Source organism: Pongo pygmaeus, chromosome 4 (assembly GCF_028885625.2).
Source record: "Pongo pygmaeus isolate AG05252 chromosome 4, NHGRI_mPonPyg2-v2.0_pri, whole genome shotgun sequence".
In the NCBI taxonomy this organism is placed as follows: domain Eukaryota; kingdom Metazoa; phylum Chordata; class Mammalia; order Primates; family Hominidae; genus Pongo; species Pongo pygmaeus.
In genome coordinates this window covers 79,308,591-79,335,133 of record NC_072377.2, presented here as the reverse complement: position 1 = coordinate 79,335,133, position 26,543 = coordinate 79,308,591, and the positions used below count along the sequence as shown (strand labels likewise).

Genomic DNA, 26,543 nt, shown 5'->3' with positions numbered 1-26,543 from the left:
AACTATTATTTGCTTTTATAGGTTTGTTTAATCCAGAAAATCACTGGACAGTTTTTGAGGAACTTCTATATCCAAGGTAGTAGTAGGGACCAGAAAGATATTTAAATATCGAAATATTCTGGCCCCTGCCCTCAAATCTAGTGAATAAAGACATGGTGCATATAGAAGAACTTTCAAATGTATAATTGTTTTACCTGAATTGAATGTCAGTAGCTAATTTGCATATACATAAACTTTTTATTGGTGATTACCATATACACATAATGAAGACTTCTTTCTTCTTTTGTTCCCTTCCATTAGTTGATATCTAGTATATTCATGTGAGAAAGTTTTATTGTCTTTTTAAAGATAATAATGAGGTTAACTGAATGAATATAGTAGTGATCCATACCTATCCTCTCTAGCATTTTTTGATATATGAGAAAATCACTTTACCAATTGCTGTTATTGTAATATCTCAATAATTGGGTTAATTGCTGTTTACAGGTGATTTCTAGCCTGTCTCATGCCATAGGCAAGCAAAAGGAAAAGATAGAGTTGATGAGAACATTCTTCCACTGGCGAATTGGCCATGTCAGAGCCAGACAGGATGTAAGTGTCAAAGCAGAAGACAGCTGATGGATGTTAGACTTCTGAATTCAGAAACGCTCAGGATCACTTATTATAGTTGTTTTCTAATAAGTCAAAATGAATTTGTGATTTAATGTTCCTCTTAAAGGAATTTGATTTTGATGTAGTTGGGAAAAAAACGGTTTAGATCTTATAGACATATAATATATATTACAATAGATACATCATTTCCTGCTTCATAGTAGGTTAATAAGGATTGTTCCTAAATTGTAAATGCCCTGGTAATAGAACCCCCTCAGATGTGGTTATAGGAGAAAGAAGTTATCTTTAACATATCAAATGCTTCCTATATTGTTTCTGCTTTTAAAATGCCTGAATACAACTTATTCATAAAGAGGCTTTACTATATTTATACATTAAATCACAGTATAAATATTTGTTATATAGACTTGCCTTAGAGTGAGAGTCAGAGAAAGCCATACCAGCACAGCTTTTTAAAAGTTATCCTTAGCTTGTAGTATATCATTTAAACTTGAACATCTTTTATTTTAAGTAAGAGCTGAGTTGGTATATCAGTAAATAGTGAACTGAAAGAGAATACTAAATTGTTGTATCAAAAGTGGAAAAGTATAAGAGTATATCCCACAACAAGACATAGTTTAGAGACACATGAATATAGGAGATGAATATACATATATATATGCTTTCCATGTATATTCATGTAAGCTATGGAATAATCTCTGTGTATTTAGTTTCCAAGAGATTAGTATGTAAGGAGAAAGCTAGTAAAGGTTGAGTATTCCTTATCCAAAATGTTTGGCACTGGGAGAATTTCGGATTTTAGATTATGTTTCATATCACACCTTATATACAAAATTCATTTATGTTTCATATTTCACCTTATACATATAGCCTAAGGTAATTGTATACAATATTTTTAATAATTTTATGCATGAAACAAAGTTTGTGTTAAGTACTTCTGTGTGGAATTTTTCACTTGTGATGTCATGCTGGCACTCAAAAAGTTTCAGATTTTTGGATTAGGGATGCTCAACCTACTTTATCCTGGAATAAGATTTCTCCTTTAAGAATACTTTCTGGATTTTTCATTTTTTTAATTAATCCCAATAGATTAAATCCACATTAAGTAAGCTGGTTAAAATGAATATTTATACTCTACTTTGAAACTTGTCAAGTAAAATAATGAGAATACATATTTATTTTTAAATGTTAGCCAGAATAGTTGAGGCTACTGTCATTTCTGGATGGTTTTTCAAACTTAAGAAATTGAGAATTGGAACTACTTCTTCAAAAGAATTTAAATTCATTGATAAAAGAAAAATAGCATAAGTTTTTATTTGGATTGGCACCATATATGATGGCAAGGTTTATAAATTAAATCTTGCTTGTGGCAGCCATCAAACTGAAGAGAAAGCAGTGTCATCTGAAGCCGCAGCCACCACCTTTTCCTGCCTTCTAGCCACTCTGTTATTCTCCTGGTCCTGCTAAATTCATAACTAAGATGGCAAGTGGTGATTTGCTCATTTTCTTTCATTTGGTCGTATTCTTTTTCTCTACTTTTGATTAGTTGCATAAAGCAATGATATAATGGATAAGAGCTCAGTCTCTGGAGTCAGGCAAGTCTGGCTTTACTCATCCATTTATGTGAACTATGTAGGTTACTTAACCTCTCTAGCCTGTTCTCCTATATGCAAGATGAGAATAATATGATTACATAGAATTAAATAATGTGTGTATGTACACTTACCACCATGTTATGTTTATTATTACCACCAATATATTTATCAATCCACTGTGTTTTCGTTCTATTTTACTTTTATTTAGGTTTATGAAGGTAAACTAGCTGACCAGTACTACCAGAGAACTTTACTGAAGAAAGTCTGGAAAGGCTGGCGTTCCATAGTGCAAAAGCAGTGGAAAGATGTGGTAGAAAGAGCTTGTCAAGCAAGAGCTGAAGAAGTTTGTATCCAGATTTCCAATGATTATGAAGCCAAAGTTGCTATGGTAAGCATCTTTTTCTGGTTTTCACTTTCTTCTAATACAATAAAAAGATGGATAGACTCACTATTAATTAATAGACTTCTTCTTTTGGTCTTTAATCAAGAATGAAGACAAAAAATGAAAACGTTTATTCTTGTGTTAATTTAACGTTTACTGTATATTCTTACATAGTTGATATAAGGAGTTGTATAGAAATTGAAATTATTAGTTGGGTGTGGTGGCTCACTCCTGTAGCCCCAGCACTTTGGGAGGCCGAGGCGGGCAGATCACCTGAGTCAGGAGTTTGAGACCAGCCTGGTCAACATGGTGAAACCCCGTCTCTACTAAAAAAAATTAGCTGGGTGTGGTGGCACATGCCTATAATACCAGCTACTCAGGAGGCTGAGGCAGGATAATCTTTTGAACCTGGGAGGCAGAAGTTGCATTGAGCCGATATCACACTGTTGCACTCTAACCTAGGCAACGAGAGCGGAAATCTATCTCAAAAAAGAAAAAAAGAAATTGAAATTATTTTTTCCCATTGACTTTTAATAATAAAATTAACATTGTTTTCATGGGAAAACATTTGGAATTGAAATGAAATAAAATCCATTCTAAAGAATGCAATAGGCCTCTTGAAGTTAAATATTAAAATGAAAAAATAACTCATTACAGCATTAAATTCTTAAGATTAAAAATAAATCCATAATACAAATAATTTTCTGCAGTTCACTACGACATGCAAAAAATGCAGTCCCCTGAGGTTTGGCCTGTGGGAAAGTGTGTTGTACCTAGGGTCGCTCTGCACTTCAAATACTGAAGGTAACATTTACATTATAAAAATTCTGTTAATATTGCAGGCATGTAGTTTTTTGTTTTTGTTTTTTTTCTGAAAGGGCTCTCTGTGGCTCTCAAAGTATTTTGTTTAACATCCTACATAAAAGTTTTACAGTAAAAAATGGTGTATCTTTTTGTGAAATGAAAATACATCAGCAATCTTCAATGGGACTGAATAAAATTCCCCTTGTTTGAGCCTTGATTTTAAGGTTAGGAATGAAAGCATTTTGTTGATGGAGATAACAGAGGTAAGAGGTACCTTTTAAAATAAATTGCACATAGCAGAAGAGGTAAGTGACAAACTTTAATATTTCACGTGAGAATAATCTCAAAGTATATATCTATTTTTTTTGACAGTATTCTTCTTTGTATCTCAAATTGTTTTGCTTTTTAAACATTCTTATTTTAGTTATCTGGAGCTTTGGAAAATGCAAAAGCTGAGATTCAAAGAATGCAACATGAAAAAGAGCACTTTGAAGATTCCATGAAAAAAGCTTTCATGAGGGGTGTATGTGCATTAAATCTCGAAGCCATGACTATATTTCAGAACAGAAATGATACAGGTTAGTATTTCATTAAAGATTCTCTGCTTACTTTCAAAAAAGGATTTGAGGAGATTTTGGTGATTGGTATGGTATACAGTAAAAATAACCTGTAGTAGGTATGTTTCATCCAGGTGCTGCTATTCTTAATTCCATGGTGTCATATCCAGACTTAAATCTGCCATGAAAATGAGCTCAGTAATGGTTACTTACGGTGTCTTAGATCTGATCAAGTAAACTGTCACTCCTAAGTATTTAAGCTAAATGTTAAAAATAATATTTTAATGTATAACATTATTTTAAATCTCTTAACTAAGAATTTTAATGCCTTTTTAAGTACAAAACTTCTAATTTTGTCTTTTCTTAAATAGCCAAATATTTTGGACTATTTTGGTAAGTATTTGTTATCTAGTCATGGTTTCTCATTTTAGAAATTCCTAATCTTCCAGTTTATGAAAGGCCTCAACTAAGCTCATTGCAGCAAACATAAATATAGACGTATCTATAGAAGTTATTTTATTTTTTTAAAAAAATCCACATATTGTCTGACATAAGAGTGGTTTGTGTAGTAGTTTTGTCAGCATGGCATAGAAAAGCCCATAACTAGAATCCTTTGCCACCAATTTACCCAGGGGCCTGTTTTCCTCATTCGGCCTTAGATTTCTTCTCTGAGCAAAGGAGATAATATAAACCTTTCTTACCTGTGTCCTAGGGGCTTCTTGTGGGATGCAGTAAAACATATCTGAAAGCACTTTAAAAGACAAAATGCACTTTAACGTGTAACATGATAGTCATGATGTAATTATTAATCGTTTTAATTCAAGTCAACCTCTCAAGATTTTGTAAATCATTAACATGATTTCAATGCAATGAATAACTTCTCTGTGCTTGTGATGCCCTTATTTTAAAACATCAACAAACATTTATTATTTAAAGCATGCATATTATGGGTAGCAGTAAGTTTAGGCAAATTGCTTTCTATCTGAAGTGGTTGTGGTTTGTGGTCGATATTTAATTCAGAAACTGAGAATCATGGAATCTCAAGGCTGAATAGTTTATCTTGGTAATACCTAGGTGAGTACTTGATTTTTCCAATAAATGGTCTTTTATTTGAGTATCAATGTTGAAAACAAACTCACCACCTTCAATGATAGAATAGTCTGTTTCAGTTCTAAGTATTAGCAAGTTGTATGTCACAAATTGAGAAATTTAATTGTTTACTTGGGAGAAATATGAGTTTCACAAGTAAAGTGACAAATCCCTATTAGAACTGCTTACATTAAATTACAAGAAACCTGTTTCTTGTAATAACCTACTTAAAAAGATTTTGAATTGACTTAGGAGTGTTTCCCACCTTAATACATTTACCATCTTAAAATGTAAGTTGAAATACAACTGTGTCTCCTAAAGGCCAATATCCATAAGAGGATTTGAAGAAAATGTCTTCTAATTACACAACATGATTTCTTTTGCTCCTGTTACTTTTAAAACAATAGATGAGAAAGATGACAAGAATGGTAAAACATGCATTAGCAATAATGTTGGTAGAGCTATCAAAGACAAAAAAGTTCAGTATAATTCAGTGGATCTGCTTTGTGATATTTAGGTTTTATGACATTTTAATGACACCTATTTTTTTTTAATTCTCATGAGAAAAAAATTACTTCTGGCCCCCTTCTATTAAAGCAACTGTTTTTTATAGGCAGGGCGTGGTGGCTCATGCCTGTAATCCCAGCACTTTGGGAGGGTGAGGCGGGTGGATCACGAGGTCAGGAGATCGAGACCATCCTGGCTAACGTGATGAAACCCCATCTCTCCTAAAAATACAAAAAATTAGCCAGGTGTGGTGGCAGGCACCTGTAGTCCCAGCTACTCGGGAGGCTGAGGCAGAAGAATGGCGTGCACCCAGGAGGCGGAGGTTGCAGTGAGCTGAGATCATGCCACTGCATTCCAGCCTGGGCGACAGAGCAAGACTCTGTCTCAAAAAAAAAAATTGTTTTTTATAATGCAGTTTTTTATAATGCAGAGTTCCTAATGCACCTGTCTTGTTAGAGCAAAATAAATATTTGGTTTTTTTTATTTGTACCTATTCTTTGCTGTCTGTAATTTGCAGTGCCTCTCATGTTGTGCAATATCTTAAATCTTACAAATTAGAGGTTTTTATGAAGAAGTTAGAACATGACAAAAAGTCCTTAAAATTATATCTGCCAATTTTAAGAGCAATTTTAGGCACAGTAAAAAAAAAAACTTGACAATTGAAAAATTTATTCCAGCTAAAATGAGATTAATTATTAAACTTAAGAGTTATCTGATATCAGTCTATATTAGCAAGAGTTGGTCACCTGCCTCTCTTCCCTGACCTTCATACTGTTTCTGCATCTCGTAATGTCTGCCACCATCTAAAGATAGACACTCAGAATCTCTACCAAAACAAGTTAAAACTCAGTGTGTGTTTTGTTTTCAAATTAAAAGTATTTTATATTGAATTAGTCCTTTTCATCAGAGGAGTTCAAAGGATCTAGGTAGGCACTGTAATCATTGTTAAACTTCTTAAATAAGGTAACTAACTAATACTCTACAAATTTTCTATACAGATAGTCTAAGGAAAGGACTTATGCAGAGGCCCAAATTTCTGGATGGAAAGAGAACTGCATAGAAAACCATTTAAACATAGGACTTACATAATGCCTTCTGTTCAGATGTTCTGAAACAGCGCATTGACTGAATTTCTAAACCCTCACTACACTGTTGGTACCACACAGATACAGTCTTAAGCAGAAACTAATCAAATTATAATACTGGAGAGAAAACATCTAAAATTGGAAGAAACCCTTTGTACTAGCCCTGGAATTTGACATTATTGGCTCCTTAGATCAAGATTAAGGTTCAGTTTTGAGGGAAGGTTACTGATTGGGGTGTCACTACAAATCAGTTAGGTACACAAATATGCTCTTGATTTATGATTTATATAATTTATCTGCAAGAACCCATTTCTTTTACAACGTAAAAAGTAAAGATTTTAGTTTTATTGATTTATTTTTGTTTTCTGACAACTCAAGAACAAAAATTGTTAGGATAGGCGCAATACATGAAAATGAGGGAGTATAGTGATATCAGAAAGTGGTTCTAAAGATCGATTCCAGGTCATTTTGGCCATTTATCAGGATATTTGTATGAACTAATACAAAGGAACCTAGATCTCTAGGCTCACTGTGATCATATTTTTTGTGACAGTTGTGATGGCAATATACTCTACTTAGCTAAGGTCCCAGCTGAGTACATAATTTATTTTCATCTTTTATATAAGAGCAAATGATCCATTAGCTTTCGCATGTGGAAGGAAGTAGTCTGAAGTTTTTAGTGGTTAATGCTGACATTAACCGGTTAATACTGACAAACCGTATTAACTAAACATTGTATCTAATATACTGTAAACATCTAAATTTTTGTTAGGACCAAACTTTAGCCAGTATGTGTTTTCATTGTTTGGAAGATAATAGTAGTCCTAACCTGGAAGAATTTGAATGGAATTAATTTGTGATTTGTAGGGATAGACTCCACAAATAATAAAAAGGAAGAGTATGGTCCTGGTGTTCAAGGAAAAGAACATTCTGCTCATTTGGATCCTTCAGCTCCTCCAATGCCCTTACCGGTTACATCACCACTGCTGCCATCCCCACCAGCTGCCGTCGGAGGAGCCAGCGCGACTGCCGTTCCCTCAGCCACTTCGATGACTTCTACCAGGGCTGCTTCCGCATCTTCTGTTCATGTTCCTGTTTCTGTTCTTGGTGCAGGATCTGCAGCTACTGCTGCATCAGAAGAAATGGTTAGTACAGTTTATACAGGTCCCACCTTATGAAAAGGGTGGCCAGGCGCAGTGGCTCACGCCTGTAATCCCAGCACTTTGCGAGGCCAAGGCTTGTGGATCACAAGGTCAGGAGATTGAGACCATCCTGGCTAACACGGTGAAACCCCGTCTCTACTAAAAATACAAAAAATTAGCCAGGTGTGGTGGCAGCCGCCTGCAGTCCCAGCTACTTGGGAGGCCGAGGCAGGAGAATGGCATGAACCCTGTAGGTGGAGCTTGCAGTGAGCCAAGATCACGCCACTGCACTCCAGCCTGGGCAACAGAGCGAAACTCCATCTCACAAAAAAAGCTTGTTTGTAAATTTAATATTTTGAACTCATAAAATATTTTCCTATGGAGAAAAAAAAAATCTGTGTGGTATTTAGGCAAAGTCACTGAAAATATTTAATACATAAAGTGACTAGAACATTAAATTGTAATGAAAATACCTGAAAGTGCTATCATAGTAGTGATAATTAAGACAAAGAACTTTTTTACATTTTTCAAAAATTATGTAGGAAAAGTAGATTTAATTTGAGAAAGAGTTAAGGACAGACTTTATGTTTGAAGAACACTAGTGGGTGTTTTCAAAGGTGTGGGAGGTTAATGTATATTTAATTTTATATTTTCTATTCAGCTAACAGCTTTCCTTTTTCCTAAATGCAGATATATCACTAACACTGCTCTGTAGTAACTCCATCTTGATCAAGTTTTAATTTGTAATTTATAATTGGAATGGAGATAGGAATAGTTTTTCCTAGAATCAGTGAGCTACTGTTAGAGAAGTGCCAAGAGGATAGTGTTAAATGAGGATGGAAGATTTGTGTGAGAACTTGCCTGAAGTGAAATTGATCAAGCTGTTAATATGGTAAGAGGCTGGGCATGTTGGCTAACACCTGTAATCCCAATACTTTGAGAGGCTGAGGTGAAAGGTTTGCTTGAGGCCAGAAGTTTGAGACCAGGCTGGGCAATATAGCAAGACCTCATCTTTACAAAAAAGTAGAAAATGAGTCAGGCATGGTGCTGTGCACTTGTACTCCCAGCTACTCAGGAGGCTGAGGTGGGAGGATCGCTTGAGCCCAGGAGTTCAAGGTTACTATGAGTTATGACTGCACCACTGCACTCCAGCCTGGGCAACGAGCAAGACCCTGTCTCTAAAAATTTTTTTTTTTTTTTTTAACTAGAGTTTCAAATGAAGCACATCGTGGCTCTAACTCCTTAGCCTCCTGTTGTTAAACTTGTATTCTACAAACCATGTTTCTCAAGTAAGGATGCAGTACAGATGCAAGCCATGCTTATCAGACTCACCTGTGCAGAGCTAGCAGCGATTAGTTAGTTAGTTTAAAAAAAAGCCAGGCGCGGTGGCTCATGCCTGTAATCCCAACACTGGGAGGCCGAGGAGGGTGGATCACGAGGTCAGGAGTTCAAGACCAGCCTGGCCAAGATGGTGAACTCCTGTCTCTACTAAAAATATAAAAAATTAGCCGGGCATGGTGGTGGGCACCCGTAATCCCAGCTACTTGGGAGGCTGAGGCATAGAATTGCTTGAACCGGGGAGGCAGAGGTTGCAGTGAGCCAAGATCATGCCACTGCACTTCAGCCAGGGTGACAGAGCAAGACTCTGTCTCAAAAAAAAAAAAAAACACTGTGAACTTCTTTCCTGCTGTGGTGTGGATCTGGTATAAAGGCATGTATAGTTTTATAAAGCTCCTGAGATGATTCTGATTTGCTTGTCTTCCTCTTCTCCCCAACTCCTAACCACTTACATAAGAGGAGAGAAGAGGCAGAATAAATTTTAGGTCTTAAAGTTCCCTTGGCAGGCCATCAGAAGGTGCCATTGCTCTGGATGACTGTCTGTAGCTAAAGGAGGTATTGAGACAGACAAGTGGTCACCTTTAGTATTCTAACAGATTTGAATTTTTACCTTTCGAGAGCTACTAACTTTGGGAGAATATACATTGAGATCAGTTATTTACCAATTATTGACACAAAAAGGTTGAAAATATCTAGCACATGGCTAAGAGAAATTTATGTAGGGGAGCTTTGACTTAGAAATAAGACACTGGCCGAGCGCAGTGGCTCACGCCTGTAATCCCAGCACTTTGGGAGGCCGAGGCGGGTGGATCACAAGGTCAGGAGATCAAGACCATCCTGGCCAACATGGTGAAACCCTGTCTCTACAAAAATACCAAAAAATTAGCCGGGCATGGTGGCATGCGCCTGTAATCCCAGCTACTCGGGAGGCTGAGGTGGAAGAATCACTTGAACCCGGGAGGCAGAGGTTGCAGTGAGCCGAGATCATGCCATTGCACTGCAGCCTAGGTGACAGAGTGAGACTCTGTCTCAAAAAAAAAAAAAAAAAGAAATAAAACACTAAAATTCAACTCTGACATATTTTCAGCTGTGTTTGTTTTCCATGATTACACATTTTGAAGTGTAATCCTGCACAGATGACCTCATTTAAACACTCACTCACTGTGTTTATGTTCTGGTTTCTCATTCATCTTGCATATGCAGTTAACACATGCGGAGCTAGATTTTTCAAAATTCTCTTCCTAAAATGTGACTTCATGGGTACATCTGCATTTATATGTAAACCTGAATATGTATGGGAAGAACTGAATGAATGAGTTTGCTTAGCACCCTTTTTATTGCTAACTTTTTTAATAATCTGGTCATCGGAGATAGTGTTGAAGTCTTTGAAACCTGAAAACCATAATATTCTGTAGACAGCCCTTCCCCATCTGCCCCATCCCACTATATCCACTTCTTCAAAAACAGATACACACTCCATTTCAGTCACATAAGTAAGTGGCCGTTAGGGCCAGGGAGAAAAGAGAATCACAATTAAATCTATCTCTAAGTATAATCTTAGTTTTCTTCCTTCCTTATATAATTAAAATACTCAGATTCACCTCAAATATGTGTTTTTGTTTTTAAAAGAAACTTAACAAAAGTAGGAATAAATTCAGTAGTTGGCTAACTTACTGTGAAACTGTCATTGTTGGGAATAGGAAAAGAAGAGAGAGATTTGCAATCCTGGCTTGGTTATCTTTCTTGTCATTTTAATCACAGAGGCTGCCTATGAACATTCAAAAAACTTTTTCAGTTTTTCTTGGTATTTCCAGTAGCTAAAAGGAAATAGGTACAGGAAGTACAGAGAATTAGCAAACAAATAACTGGAGAATGGAAGATTACCATGCTAATAAAATAATATCTTCCATTTAAAATGATTTTCTTTAATGCAGACATCCTCAGTATGTTAAAGACAATATCAGAATTTCATGGTGGAAACCATTTTTCAAAAAAGGCTGGACAGTTATACAAGCAAGCATATTGCAGTTCATAAAGTTGAACAGTAGATGGCATTTTATTCTTTTTCTAACTTCAATTGGAATAATTGAGGGGAAATATTTTTCACTGAATTTTAAGGCTATTTGGTAAAGACCTTCAGTAAAGTTTCTCTTCTAATTTTCCTCTTCATTCAAATAGAAAGTGAAAGGGTATCATTAGGGAGTTGGTACTGCGTTCTCCATTTTATAAATGAAGAAATTGAGGCTTAGAGAGTATGCAGCTTGCCTAAGGACACAATTAGTAACTGATTTGAAATTCAGACTTTGACAATCTGATTTAGACCTCTTACTCTTAACCAATAATCTGTACTGTCTCTCTGTCAACTATTAAGCTATAAATACTGTTTTTAATGTCATTTCCTTTTTTTTCTTACTCCTTTCAATTTTGTTGCTAATGTTGATGTGGCTTAAAATGCTAGAATTTTTATTTTTATAGCATTTTTTAAAGTCAGCTAAGCTGATAAATTTCATGAACTCCAACATGATTGCTACCAGTAAGTGGTCATTTAATTTGCAGAGAATGATACATACCTAATACGTTATTTTATCCTAAAACATAAATATGTATTAATTTGCTAGTTTTAAATGTGGAGCCAAACTGAATGTGGGGTCAAAGATTGTAATTGTCATCTTTTTTAATATAAACCATGCCCATTATATTTTTTATGATCTCCAGTTTCAGTTTCTGTAAAGCATGAACCTAACAAAACTTTCCAAACAATCTGATTATAGAATTCTTCTAGGTTTTTCTTTCCTCCCCCGATTAGTAGCAACTTTTTTCTAATAATTTACCTTTATGAATTATTTCTAAATTGTCCTTATGCATTTTCAACTCTTTTTCATCAGTTTATAAAATTTTTAATACATTAAACATTAACAAGTACAAATGACAAACCATCTGAAAACAAGCAGCCGACAGAAAACATGCAAGTCATTTAAGACAACTTATATTTAATTTAAATGAGCATATAGAGATTTCTTTCAGAAGTCATTTTATTTACAGGAGTATATATTTTCAAATTATTGAAGGCATTCTAAAGCACCTCTGAGCTGGGTTGAATGAAGTTTATCATCTATGAGCATTTTTCCTGCTACTCTAATTTTCTTCAGTCCAGACTTCTCTAGTTTTTCATTCACACCTGAAGCTCCAGGTAAGAATCATGGCTACTGAGAGGACACCCCTCAAGCATGATTGGGCAGGAGGAAAGTTACAAACTCAATTGTACTTCATTTTCCACACTTTGGCAAAGAATATTCCTGCCAGCAATTAGTTTTCTATTTTAAAATAGCATTTAAGCATCTTTAGAAATTTGTAAAATCTTTTTTGTCCCTTATTGTAATAAGTAATAGGATAAAGTTCCCCTCAGGCCAGAAGCATGAATTTAGTCCACAAAAACGTGTGTGTAAATATTTTTAGATCTGAGATTTAGTTTATCAGTTTCATAACATCCACAGAAGTTTATGGTTTAAGAAGCCAAATCATTTTTACGAGGACTATAGTGAGAAACAGTCTTCTAAATCCCTCTCCCTAACTCTGTTAGCCGTTTCTTCTGTTTCCATTTTTTCCTAAATAATATGTTTATATCATTATTTCTACATTTATTAATTTCAAACATTATCTGTTAACTTATTACAGATAAAAGGACTTGGCCTCCTGATGCCACCTTATTCCTTCTCTCTCTCTTCACTTTCCTCATCCTCCCTGTATGTTATAGATATTCCCATTTCACATTAAATCATTTATGATTACTAATATAGCTAAGCCATGAATGTATACTATGACTACATTTCCTTTCTGGTATAATGTTTTGTTTTTAGAATTAATTGCTTCATTTTTATCTTTGGTTTTCTATCCAACTATAGTGAATTATTTCCAAACTCTCCAAGGATTACAAAACCCCACTGAATGCTATTTTCCACAGGGTATTCCAAAAACATCAATACTCTGTCGTTTTAATTTTCCCAGAGACATCTCTCCTGAAGCCCACTCTCTTCCCATTTCAGTATACAGCTGTGACTGTGTGTAGCTAGATGCAGCTATATGGATAATCACCGATGAACTATAATAATTGGGAAAAGATTGATACTTAATAAATGCCTTTGGAAAAACTGTTTAGAGAAAAAATGAATTTAGATTAATACTTCACACTGGAATTTCAAATGTTTTAATAAGTTAAGCCAAAATAAGTAAATGTTATAAGAATATAACTACCTCAGCTGTCCAAAGCTGGTTTTGGTTTCATCATGGAAGCAAGAGGAAATTAATGACAGGATTAACCACAACTTAAAAAAATGGATGTGCATTGAAAATTAAGACAAATAAATGAAATGGGGAAATTGTTTACACTCTTAGATAAGTATCTATAATTATTAAATGAGTTTAGTCAGGAACTATTAAATTTAAATATTAATATCCTTTCAATTCTTAGCAAATAAGATGGATAGTTGACAAAATGGAATACAAATATGAAACATTAATAAAGAACCACAACTTGAATAGTAGATTTCACCTCAGACTTAAACAAGAGGCTGTGTAATTGATTGACAGTGGAAAAATAGTCCACTTTTGTGTTATTCCTGCTGTAAATATTTTTCTGAAGTATCATCCAGCAGTAAGCAACAAAAGCTATAAAAGCTGATAATACTTTTTGATATGATCATTCCATTGTTCGCAATATATTTTTATTATACAGAAGTAACTCTCAAAAGAGGATCTTTCTTTTGCAAAATGTGCTAAATGTAATAGAAAAAGACAAAGTAGTATGTTGGTATAAAAACTATCTCATTAAGAACTATAGCTGGTCTCTGTATTACCTCATGAAAAAAAGTATATTAATAAAATGAGAAGGAAAAAAGGCAAAACACAGAAGCATATGTGTAATGATAATATTAATTATGCTTAAGGATCAAAGAGTCCATAAAACAGATTAATGGTTGCCAGGGTTAAGGATGGTTGGGGAAGGAACAGAGAGATGGATATGACTGTCAAGGGTGGCCCGAGGGAGATCTTCGTGGTGATGAGTATTCTGTATCTTGATTGAGTGATAGTTAATGGGAACTTAGGTGATAAAATGACAGAGATCTATACACAGGCATTATGTCATGGTGAGCTTCCTGGTTTTGACTTTGTTATATTCTAATTATGTCAGATGTAACCATGGCAGGAAACTGGGTGAAGAGCACACAGTACTTTTCAATATGATCTCTGTTGTCTTCCTATAAATCTACCATTTCAAAAAAAAAAAGTTGGTTTTTTAAGTTTCTAAAATCTTATAAAATTGTTGGCATACTCAGGTTAAAGGGATATTTTGGGGTGTTTAGTTTTGTTTTGCTTTTTGTCTTGTGATTTTGTTTGTTTTTTCCATGTTAAAGTTGGTTGAGCATACAATTATTTTAAGTGCCTGTGTATTCTTCATAATTTATGGAATCAAATTAATAGAAATTTTGCTGTGGATTTTCTGCCACCTTGTTACTTCTTTTATTTTTTTTCTTCTTAGTATGTGCCAAGAGTTGTAACCTCTGCACAACAGAAAGCAGGAAGAACTATTACAGCCCGGATCACAGGAAGATGTGATTTTGCTTCAAAAAATAGAATTAGCAGCAGTTTAGCTATAATGGGAGTTTCTCCTCCCATGAGCTCAGTTGTTGTGGAAAAACATCATCCAGTCACAGTGGTGAGTCCACATTTGATGACCTTTTGTCAAAAAGTCTTTTTCCTGAGAGTTCATAGACTAGTAAACACTTACATAACATGTTGAGAAGACAAAAATTTATGACAACTGGTACTTGTTTTGCCTTTTCCTGATAGAGTTTTTTTTTTAAATATATATACTTGTTTTTCTCAAACCTGCTATAAATCTACCTTTCTGCTGTTGGGAAATTAATTTCAGAAACATCGTTTCTTCCAAACTGTAAAAATTATAAAATACTAAAAGTAATCCAGTGTGTTTGTGGTCAAAAGAGTAAAATATGTAAATGCTTTGTTATCAGTTTAAAAAGAGACAAAAATTGTTCACTCACTAGCTGTTCATGTAGCAGATATTTGATTATAAGCAAACTCCCCTACATTTATAGTTTTTAATTTTTGGTCCTTTTTTTAAAAAAGTCTTCCCCTTTTTTCAATACAATTGTCAGCATGTTTTTAGTTTAACAAAATTCAACTTGCAATAAATGCATGTGATATAAAGAAGGTGCATTGAATTTGAAGCAAAAATTTTAAAATCCGAGTTAGTGCTTCAGCTTTGCTACTTATTGCCTTTGTGATATATACAAATCAAGTAAAATATTTGAGCCTCCACTTTCTCTTCTGTAAAATGGGGTTAGTAAGAATAGTTAGCTCCTCGGGTGATTGTTAGGATTCAAGATTAAATAAGATAATGTAAAAATTAAATGAGATGTATTAAGGCATTTTATAAACTATAAAACCATAAGCAAATTTAACTTACTGAAAGTTCCTAGAAAAAGATACATGAGATATCTCTGAATTATTTCCTACAAATGTGTACGAATCAACAATTATCTCACAAAGTATAATAAGAGTGATAAGAACATCCCTAAGGAAAAACAAGGATTGATTTTTTTTTTTTTTTTTTTTTTCTGAGACGGAGTTTCTCTCTTGTCGCCCAGGCTAGAGTGCAATGGTGCAATCTTGGCCCACTGCAACCTCTGCCCCCTGGGTTCAAACAATTCTCCTGCCTCAGCCCTCCCGAGTAGCTGGGATTACAGGCACCCGCCACCACACCCAGCTAATTTCAGAGATTGATTTTAAAAGAGAATGCCCTCTATAAATTCTCAGCATTGGACAACATTCCTGTGTACTAAGTATTAGAAAAAAAAAAAAAAAGGTTATATGGAATGATATTAAATCCTTTTTTCCTGAGTACTAGCTGGTCACTAGATGATTAAATGAAGACAAGCTGGATTGATTTGAACTGAACTTCAGGTGAAGTGAGACCTTAGCAAGGTGGAAGGCTGGAGATAGAAGCACCAAGTCCAGATAGAGACATGGAGATGACAGAGGATTTATTTTAGAATTATCTTAGGTTTCATGTTTCATAAGTTGGACAGACTCTGAAAGTTCATAGAAGACTTTTCTATATATTTTTGAATATGGAAGACAATTATCAAAAATGAGAAGAAATAAACCCACTTCTGTTTTTTCAGATGTAGAAAATGTATAGAGATGGTGAGAGACTGTCCATTTGTAAGGTAAAGAAGGTGTAAAGAGAGCACATATGTGTTTATTTTTTATTAGACAACCTTTTGTTTTGTAATAATGGTGGGAATTCATATTTTACAGAAGAAAAATCAAAGAACTAAACATTTAGAACCCTTGTTTCTGATACTTATCTCCCATGCTGCCCTCCCTTTATTCAGTATGTGCATTTCTCCCCACTAACTGCATATGAATCAGATAGCCATCAGCTGCCTGGATTATGTGACAGACACAGTGGCAGTCATTTGTACTGTATTTCTTTTCACCCTGGGAATCAAGATCTAAATCTACCAGAAATAGTTATTACTAAAAAACCAAGGATGCGATTTGTGACACTGTAGCCTCATCTGCTGGATAATGCATGCTTCTAGGGCCACTTCATTCTCTGTCGTATTTTGTGTATCATAATTTCAGTGGCTGCTTTATTTCTACAGTTCCTCTTACCCATCCTCCCCAAGGAGAGAGCCTTTTTGGTGGGCTCAGGTTAGGTGGCTGGCAACTAACATTTCCTGTCTGCTGCAAGAGTGTCTCCTATTTATAATGGTTATCCAGTTATTTATGTACAAAGAAACATTTTTATAAGATACTTTAAGAAAAGAAGTTATTTTTCTTTTTCTTTAAAAAGGAGTGCTGTTCTTTTTAAAACGGAATCTGACAGAATCTTTTGTTTTTGAGAGGTTTCATTCTTTTTTTAAGCAAAAACTACAGCCTGGAGTTTTTTAAATACATAGTGAATGTTTTGACCAAATGTATGTAATTTTACTTAAAGTATTTTAACAATGACTTTTCTAAGTGGAAGACCCTAATAGAAATTGACATGTCTTTGTCAGTGACGTGGACTGAGAACTTACCTTGATTAACAAATCCCACTGCTGGCTAAGAAGCTTTATCAGGTTTAATAGGAAAAAGCCTTGTACTGATACATATTGTTCATATGTTTACATGTAATGTGTACTTGTATACATAGTGTGTACTTACATGTATTACATGCATATTATATGTGTAGAGTGAGTCACGTGTGTCCTGACTTTAATGATTCAGTGCACATATCTGAGGTGTTCCTTTGAGCTCTGAGGTGATGTGCATAAAAGTTTTAGTCTGCTCCCAGGTGAACCAGGTTAAATATGAGGGCTCTGGTTTAAAGCAAGGACGAGACTGCATTCTGAGGGCTTCCGTGTGCCCCTGGGATTGGTTTCCACATACTAACAGTCAAGTAGAGAGAAGGAAGTTGGATGGAATGAGGGGAGGACTCAGGGCTGACCCCTCTTCCAAACACCACAGAGTTTCTCTCTGTATACAAAGCCTCTGTACACATTACCAGATTCCACTTGGCTCTGTTGGAGGAATGGCTGCCATGGCTTTCTTAATGATCCTTGTGGATATAGCTCTGATATTACATTGTGGGTGTTTAACACATCAGTCAGACTGGGTAGAGGTTCCTTACAGAGAAAGGCCTCATCTAATTAACAGCTGCTTCACTCCACTCATTGCTTCTTTCTACTGGATCTCAATAAATGTTTGTTGCGTTAAATTATAGACGATAGATGATGAAATGATACATAGTATACATAATCTTGGGATATTATTAAAGCAGATTTTTGTCTTTTCAGCAAACCATTCCTCAAGCAACTGCAGCAAAATATCCCCGGACCATTCATCCTGAAAGTAGTACCTCAGCTTCCAGATCACTTGGAACCAGATCAGCTCACACCCAGTCTCTCACAAGTGTTCATTCCATAAAAGTGGTTGATTAAAGTGAATATGTCCATAGTGGGGTCTTTTAATCCCTCTGGTCTTACCAAGGGTTAGAAGTCTTTTGTTTTTAACTTTTCCATATTGTTAGAACATCATAGATACATCATGTTCATCTGTTCAAAATTACAAGAGGCTTTTTCAAGCTCTACCATGCTTTGTAACTGTATGTAGAAATTATTTTAATGTTATTTTTTTATTTAAGCAATTAAGTAAAACTTTTTTAAATTAAAAAAACTGGACTTTATTTCTTTAATATGTTTAGCCTATTGCTGGTTACATCATCAAAGTATATAAATTTATTTTCACTATTTATAAAACACTAAATCATTTCCAATATTATGCAGCTGTAATTCACTCAGAGTGTTGAGAGGGAACCTTACTAAAAACAAAGTATTAGAACTAGTAGAAACTAGGATATTTTTATTTTTAATTTAAAAAAGACCAAGTGTAATAATAAATTTTTTTTTTTTTTTTTTTTTTTTTTTTTGAGACAGAGTCTCGCTCTGTCACCCAGGTTGGAGTGCAGTGATGTGACCTCGGCTCACTGCCTCCTCCTCCCGTGTTCAAGCAATTCTCCTGCCCCAGCCTCCTGAGTATCTGGGATTACAAGTGCCAGCCACCATGCCTGGCTAATTTTTGTATCTTTTTTTAGTAGAGACGAGGTTTCATCATGTTGGCCAGGCTGGTCCCAAATTCCTGACCTCAAGTGATCCGCCCTCCTGAGCCTCCCAAAGTGCTGGGATTACAGGCATGAGCCACCACGTGCGGCCCCAAGTTTTTTGTGGCTTTAACATGTTAGTCTTCATTTTTCCAGGACTCTTAACAGTTGAAAATAGACGGAAACGGCAACACCTATAAATCATTTTTTAATGCCAAAAGGGAAAACATTTGTAATACTAGCACTAGAGTTACAGAAGTATCAGAAATTTCCTGTTAGAATGAGCCTGTTTCTGGTGTTCTTTCTCACCTTATTTGAAACTCTGCAGCACTGAACCTACCTTGTTCTCCCCGAACATCTAAACACTGTTGTGTGGTGGTGTAGCCCTGAGCAACTCAGCACACCTAGGCCTGGGCAGAAATTTTTCAATGGCTGGCCAATACAAAGAAACCATCTGGGCAGAACTGATTTAGGTGAACAAGACTTGGCTTCTAATGGTTTTATTGCTGACTGATTGTGTGGGCCAATTAAATGAATCTCTGGACCTTCATCTGTGAAATAAGAGTAAAATCTACCTACTATTTCACAGTACTTATACATCAAAATGAACAGGTTCTAAAGAGTTTGTCCAGGACCTCAATTTCCATATCTTTTAGCAGAGTGGATGGAGTTAATCATCTGAAGCCTCTTCTAATTTGAATATAAGTTCTCTGCACTAATTTTTATTATAGGAAATAGGTTTTCTTGCTGCCTCACATTGTTCACAGGACATCGGAGAATAAATGTGATATAGGCAAATAGAATCCTAAGGCCTTTCTGAATTACTAGGCTGTTTCTTAAAGGGTATTAGATATTTACACAACACTTGTTCTGGATTCTGGCCCAGCTATCTTTGTGGTAAACAGCTCCACCCCTCATGGGCTTAAGCAAGCTTTTCATGAACACAAACCACCAGCACCTCATCTCCTGCCCTTTCCGTGTGTGTGCTCTTCCCGGGCTTCTCCGTTCACTCTCAGTTGAGTCAGGATAGTGCAGGCTCCACTGGGGAGCCCACTCATGCAACCCAGAATTAATACTTGGCATCGTGGTAAACAGACCAATTCTTCCTTCCTTCTCCCTGTATGAATTGTCCTGAAATGCATTAGTATATCGTGAATTGTCCTGAGATGCATTAGTATATCGTGTCTCTCGGAATAGAGTAGCCCAAGATTAAATAATCAGTTATGCTTGTACCAAGTGATGGCCACTTAGGTAATTCACTTTGTTCTCACTCTCCCTCCTTCCCTAGATAACTCCCCTTTCTCCTTCACTCCTGCTTCCCCGGATGTACACTTCTGAAAAAGTTGTTGCATACAAACTTCGGTCTTAGACAAGCTCTACTTTTTGAGGAATCTAGACTACAACTAGGAATGGTTTTCAGTATCCAAGCGAAAACAATATGGACAAACTGAAGTGAATATTATGAATGTTGTGATTAAGAATATTATAAACATATTTTTAAGCTTTAAACTCTAGAAATGTATGTTGTCTAAAGCACCAAGCAATTAGTGTTGGCCTAAGTTAACGTAAATTCAACAGTTTAACACTTGACACAGTTGTAGTATATATTCGTATTTGTTTATTTTTGCATAACAAGGTTACCCCAATCTGGTGGGGAGCAGTGATAGAGAAAGAGAGGTCAGTGGAAACTGGCCACACTGAAGAACAGATGGGACAATACTTCTCAATATGTTTTTGAGAAACGTTTTGGAATCATGTGAATCTATTACCTGTTTTAAACATTCGTAAGATTAAGTGGGCCATTTATAATCAGTATGAGACAAAGACATAAAACTATAAATTTGTGATAGAATAACTGGATTAAAATTGCTTATGGTTTTAGTATGTGCCTTGTAAATTTAGAGTCAGAATCTGAGAATGGAGAGTCTTAAAATCCAATGAATAGGTGCACATAAACTGACACAAATTGATACTCAATTTGACATTTATTTCATAACTTAGATTACAAAAATAATGCATGTTGATTGTGAAAAAAAGAATGGAATGTACCCAAAAGTACAAAGAAAATAATCATCTGTAATTACATCACCAAGAGATTTAAAAAAAAAATTGGTGTACATACTTCTGGTCTTTCCTAAGTAATATATTACACAAAATGTGTGATTTAAAGTCAACAATGACTATAAATTCCAAACCCAGTTTCTCTTACTGAAAGAGAAATAACAGTTGATTTCCGTCCTATGGGCATGAGGCTAGGCATTTCACAGGCATTTTCCCTTCATCTTCATTCCAACCCTATGGATTAAATAGACATCTCTCCCAGTTTATAGAGAAGGAAACTGAAGCTCTAAGAACTTAACATTAACATGCCCAAAGGTTCACATCTAATAAGTGGCAAAACCAAGTTCAAAACCATATGTGTCTATTATAAAAACTGTTGTTTTTTACTGTACCATGATGCTGCTCCCATGAGTTTTTTTTAAAAACATGACATACGAAACCCTCCTAGATTATCTTATTACATGTGTTACGTCAAATGACAGAAATGGGAAAATCATATACAACTTGCCCTCAGCAAAAAAACTATATTTGACTTTTTAGTGGTTGAAAAGTATCATGGTATTACCCTTCTTTCATCTGTTAGAGTTCCTTGTCACCACCATCGTCATAGTTGAAAATCAGTGCTACTGCTAGAAGAAATTTATGGCATCAAAAGAACTGAATGCTGAGTGGAAAATCATGTAAATACAATTTCTTTAGGCATTTATGAAACTACACATTTCTTGGAGTTTAAGTCAGTTTTGCTTTTGAAATGACGAGTCTTTTCTGGAAAAAATAAGATAACATTTATTAATACCTAAAATTTTTAAAGCACTGATTGTCTACCAGGCACTATTATTCATTAAATCCCACAACAGCCCTTTGAAGTAAACATTTTTATTTTCTTTCCTAGTTAATAAATGAGAAGGTTGTCACAGGAAGGTCATAGAACTTGCTCAAGGTTTACAACCAGTCAGTCAGCTTTGGGGTTCAAGAGTGAGCTCACACAGCCTTGCGTCAGAACACATACCCTTAGCCAGTTCAGTGGACTGCATCTTCGTCTTCTCTGAGAGTTCTTATGGAACCTCTTTCATAGGAAGACTACATTTAACCCTTTTCCCGTTTAGAAAAAAAAAGTGCAGCTCACTGCCAGCGCTTCTTTAATTTTACATAAACACGCTCTTTGAGGCTGAAGCAAATCTGACTGATTTTCATTGTGAAAAACAAATATAAAAACTTCTTGGAGTTATTTCTAAACAGAACTAACATCAGAATAGTCTGAATCATCCGAATCATCAATTTCTGAAAAATTGGATTCACAGAATGAATCTTTGGCCAACAATTGTTTGAGAACGATGTTAACATCACATATAGGAATGCTACATTTTCTAGGACTTGACATTTTCAATGATCAAGAATTTCCATATTTTGTAAATGGAAATACCACTAGTAAAACCAGAATGCTATAAGTAGAATGATATCTTTTGTTTCCAAAGTCAATATACTAGAGCGATCCAAAAATAATAATAATAACAAGATAATTCATGGCAAAGTTTTCTCAGGGTAAATGCTGCAAGAACCGCTGGCGAGTATTCTCGGGGCCAATGGGAACAGGGTTAAAGTTGAGGGAAAAACTCCAATATTATGAGATCATGTGATGGAAGGTAGGTATCCACACATTGTTCCTTGTACCTACTACTGCTGGAAACTATTGGATCAGTCGGTGTTCACTCATTTATCTTCTTGCTCCAGGTAAAACTGCTTCAGTGAAAATAACGGCAGATGTTCCTGTATTTTGCTTGAATGTTTGTTATTATATGAGAGCTACAACACCTAATTTATTGATAAGTTTTTAAAGGATCTTTCCTGACAATATGGTCAGTGATTTTGGCAGACTGATTTTTAGCAATAACCTCAGGTGGCAAAGTAATAGCCTGTCTGCTCTTTTTGTTCTACCTAGAGATAACATTTTCAAATACACTAGCCTGCAGTTTATCAATAGGAGTAAAATGGCATTTTGAGCAAGACAACTCTTAGTCATGGAGAACAATCCTATAACTGTATGGGATAGTTTAGCACTTCTGCCCCACCCCACCTGCCCCTACCACACATACACATAAACAAAAACACTCCCACACTTTTTCAAATGCCGAGTAGGGGGATGACACAGAACTGCCGGGCTAATGAGTAACCAGTATTGACTGGGTCATTCCCCAAAGGAGAAGCTGCTGACAGCTTACAAGCCCCTTCCATAGTTCCATATTCCATGTGAGCCACAGCTAACACCACGCTGGGACTGTAGCTGGTCAGGATGGTATTTCTGTAGACTGCTTCCTGAAATTTTAAGGGAGAAAGAATTTCTGTTGTTGAAACTGTCACTTACCAGCTAGTTTTGGGAAACCTGCGTGTACCAGCTCTTCATACAGTTGCTTGGCCGGGTCAGCCTGAGTCATCAGGGTCCCGTGTAGCCAGATAAGCAGAGCCCTGTGACCATGTTCACGGAAGCTTTCATTTCCTGTGCCAAGCACAAGAGGTCCGAGGTAAAACACCACGAGCTGCTATCTCTTTCCATTGTGATCTCAGTTCCAACTAAACTTTCTGAATGACTGTTTGCTTGCCTGTTCCTCTTCGAAAAAAGCCCTTCCAGTTGCCCTCGCTGTGCTGCTTTATGATGACCAGCATTTGCTTCCCCTCCAGCCCTTGCCATGCACCTGCTGTGCTTGGCACACACCCAAAGGAGTATACAAGAGAGAGGACAGCTGTGGTGCCTGCCCAACGGGAACAATTTTAATGAAATGTGCAACTTCTCATAGACCAGTGCTCTTCAGACTCACAGTGCTTATTTCACCTCGGTATCTTACTAAAATGCAAATTTGGATTCAGTAGGTCTGGGATAAGAATCCATGCATCTAACAAACTCCCGGGTGCTGCTGCCACTGCTGCTCCATATTCCCCACTCTGAGTAGCAAGCATGCACCATTCATTCTGCCACTCCAGTCTCAAGGAAGCTACTCTGAAGGAAGTTTGCATCCCTGGGCCAGGATTATTCATTTGATAAATACTCACTGCATATCTCAGCCTAGAGAGGTGTTAGGGGAAGTACTGGGATAGGGAGCCACAAAGCCTCTGTGGTTCCCAACAGGACTTCACTACAGGCTCCTTGCTCAGAGAGAGAGTGTTCAGGAGCAGACATGCTGTGCAACGGAAGGGCCTGAGCTCTGCAGGGGTGAGGGAGAAGTTCACTGGACAGACTGTTACGGAGAAGCGGGCATTTCAGGGAGAGGGAACTGCATGCTTGCAGAATGTACTCCAGGACAAGTCCTCTGTTCCTTTCCTAATCTTGCTCTTGACGAACTAATTTTTCTTAAATACCATCATGAGTCTGTCACTCCTTTGCTCAAAAGCCCACAGACTCCCCAGTGCCAGTAACCTTACCCTGGATCACAACATAATTGAATTGTAAATGTCATTGTTATTGTGCCAACTAGATTATAAACTCCATCAAACATGCATGGCTTAGAGAGCTGATGTATCTATCCCTCATCCGGCAGAAATAAACACTCCAGGCCCTCCATAAAGGTTCCATCAAAACACTTTAAAATCCCCCTTATCCTGCTGGCAAGTACTCTGAAGATACACTATATTTTCAAGTCATCTCTTTAGGTCAAGATAGAGTTCCAGGAGGCAACTCAATTTTCCTAAAGACTTCACAGAACACTATAAGCCTAATTAATGACAAAAAAGAAAACAATAAAAAATTTTTTCTAGTTAGAAACTAGTTAGTATTCAATGTTTTCAATACATTATCTTCTATTTTTCACATGAAAATGTATCCTAAGAATGTGCAATACAAAGTCTCATAATTTACTTGTATGTGATATAAATAGTGTGTGCTCACGGACTGTGCTTCTGCCATCCCCGGTTCCCAGCAATCCCTAATACAAATCGACCCCTGAGCAAGGAGACCTTCTCATCTTAGGATGTCCATGAGAGGGCAGTGCTCTGAATAGAAAACTTTGCCAAGAAACGTGTTTGCTTCATTGTTTTCAAAGCTAATTAGTTGATTAATGCCAAGTAAACTTTCTATGTTTCCTAGGTTTTCGTCTAACCACAAAAAAGCAAAATTAAGGAATCTAGCTGACCTGACCTCACTAATTATGACAGTTTGAGTCCAGCTGAAATGATTTCATTGCTTGGAATCATCTAGCCAAGAAAGCCCTCTGAGTCTGTATTCCCCGTGTCACTCATGGCACAGCCAAGTCTCCCATAAGGCAGTGTCCTACAACAACCCTTTCTCCCACACCCACCTGGTTTAAGGAATTCCTCTTTCTGGAGCGCAGACTTAAACAGTGAGCCTATTGATTACAGAATAAACCCATTCACCCCAGGACAGTCTCAAGGAACATAGAAATCAGATTGGCTTCCCACTGACACACCAACTGATAAATCCTTGCTTGCTTCCTTAGTGACCGTCCAGTTGGGAATCTTACTGTCTCTCTAGGCTAAATGCCACATGTCTGATATGGCTCAATACACATAATCATCCCTTGCAAACTTCAGTTTACTGCAGACCATGAGTGTTCACTTTCTGCAAATAACGCCCAAATCACTGGTGTGGACCTAAGCTAACTGCCCCTATTCCTGGGCCCCTTGAAGACTGCGGCTTATTGTGAGTGCCGCGCACTTCCTTGGAAGACCTCACACCAGGAGGCACTGCTCTTCCTAACAGTGAATTCCTCCTGCCCACATCATCTAGTCCGTACTCACCCGACCACTGCTCCTCAATGGCTCTAATCTGGTCATCTGTAAAGTTCCACGAACGGGCCAGCCTCTGCCAGTCATTGGCCTTCAGCTGATGGTAAGCCAAGTCCCAGAGAAGCGTGCGGATATGTCTGGTCTCCAGACTGTGATCTTGCTTGAATGTCAGAGTAAAGCCTGTTGATGGGTCCCTGATGCTGTCATGATGCTCCTAAAGTGAAAATAATTGTATCAGAAGATTTCAGACGTGTTCTACTTATTACCTTATTTCAGAGTATATATGTTTTTCAAACATAACTGGTAAAGTGGTAACCGAGACTATGTTTTCAATGATATCTGTCACTGGATTATTTTGGGTTTTTTTGCCATCCAAAATGGAAACAAATGCTTGAAATTAAAAGCTTGGGTACCGTCTGTCTGACATAAGAAATGTGAGGGATTTTGCCAGTTGTGTCCCATGCTGCTTAGAACAGAGAATGAGAACAGAGAGGCTGTCTTGGGAAAGGATGTGTCACAACAACAAAACCATCTTCAATGGCCTTCGTTTGAACCCATACCCCCGTTTCTTCTTTTGGGTATTTGATGTTCTCATATTGAAGCTTCAGTGAGCCCAGATTGGCTGTATCCTTAATAAGACCTCACAGCTGGTCCCTCATTCATCCTGCTCTCTGGTGAGCATGAGGAGAGTAAACTAGGAGCCTAGCTCAGGCTGGGGCTTGGGGAAGAGGTGACCAAGGGGGTGGAGAAGACAGGAGTGGACATCATTTAAAGTCACTGCAGCCAGGCTCAGCCCAATAGCACTATGCCTAGATTGGCATCTTGTTTTCTGACTGTTGAAAGTTTCCTTTTGTCCCTTCTGCAGAATCCACTAGAGTCCTGCAGAATCAAACCACAAACACCGGAGAAAATCACTGAGTGAAAGCAGGCATCGCTGCTTCCTAGAACTGCATGTTGTGCTTATGCCACT

The 26,543-nt window shown here is 36.6% G+C and overlaps 2 protein-coding genes across 7 annotated transcripts in view; one reads left to right on the top strand and one right to left on the bottom strand.

The window, feature by feature from the left end:
- POC5 (POC5 centriolar protein) overlaps window positions 1–18,354 on the top strand; it is a 37,083-nt gene extending 18,729 nt beyond the window's left edge. Inside the window, exons 7-13 of one of the 3 annotated variants that reach the window (XM_063664917.1) lie at window positions 487–591; window positions 2,416–2,595; window positions 3,818–3,971; window positions 7,499–7,776; window positions 14,648–14,824; window positions 16,314–16,358; window positions 17,976–18,076. In XM_063664917.1, the coding sequence (XP_063520987.1) occupies window positions 487–591; window positions 2,416–2,595; window positions 3,818–3,971; window positions 7,499–7,776; window positions 14,648–14,824; window positions 16,314–16,319 (900 nt within the window). In that variant the 3' untranslated portion in view covers window positions 16,320–16,358; window positions 17,976–18,076. Of the gene's footprint in view, window positions 1–486; window positions 592–2,415; window positions 2,596–3,817; window positions 3,972–7,498; window positions 7,777–14,647; window positions 14,825–16,313; window positions 16,359–17,975 lie in introns of all 3 variants that reach the window. The other 2 variants (XM_054488545.2, XM_054488547.2) reach the window with 2 other exon arrangements.
- Window positions 18,355–18,642: 288 nt separating this feature from the next.
- The window catches only part of ANKDD1B (ankyrin repeat and death domain containing 1B), a 61,834-nt gene continuing 53,933 nt past the window's right edge, over window positions 18,643–26,543 (bottom strand). For all 4 annotated transcript variants that reach the window (XM_054488544.2, XM_063664913.1, XM_063664914.1 and 1 more), the window contains 3 exons: window positions 25,586–25,787; window positions 23,202–23,333; window positions 18,643–21,604 (listed from right to left, as the gene is read on the bottom strand). In XM_054488544.2, the coding sequence (XP_054344519.1) occupies window positions 21,543–21,604; window positions 23,202–23,333; window positions 25,586–25,787 (396 nt within the window). In that variant the 3' untranslated portion in view covers window positions 18,643–21,542. The remainder of the gene's footprint in view (window positions 21,605–23,201; window positions 23,334–25,585; window positions 25,788–26,543) is intronic.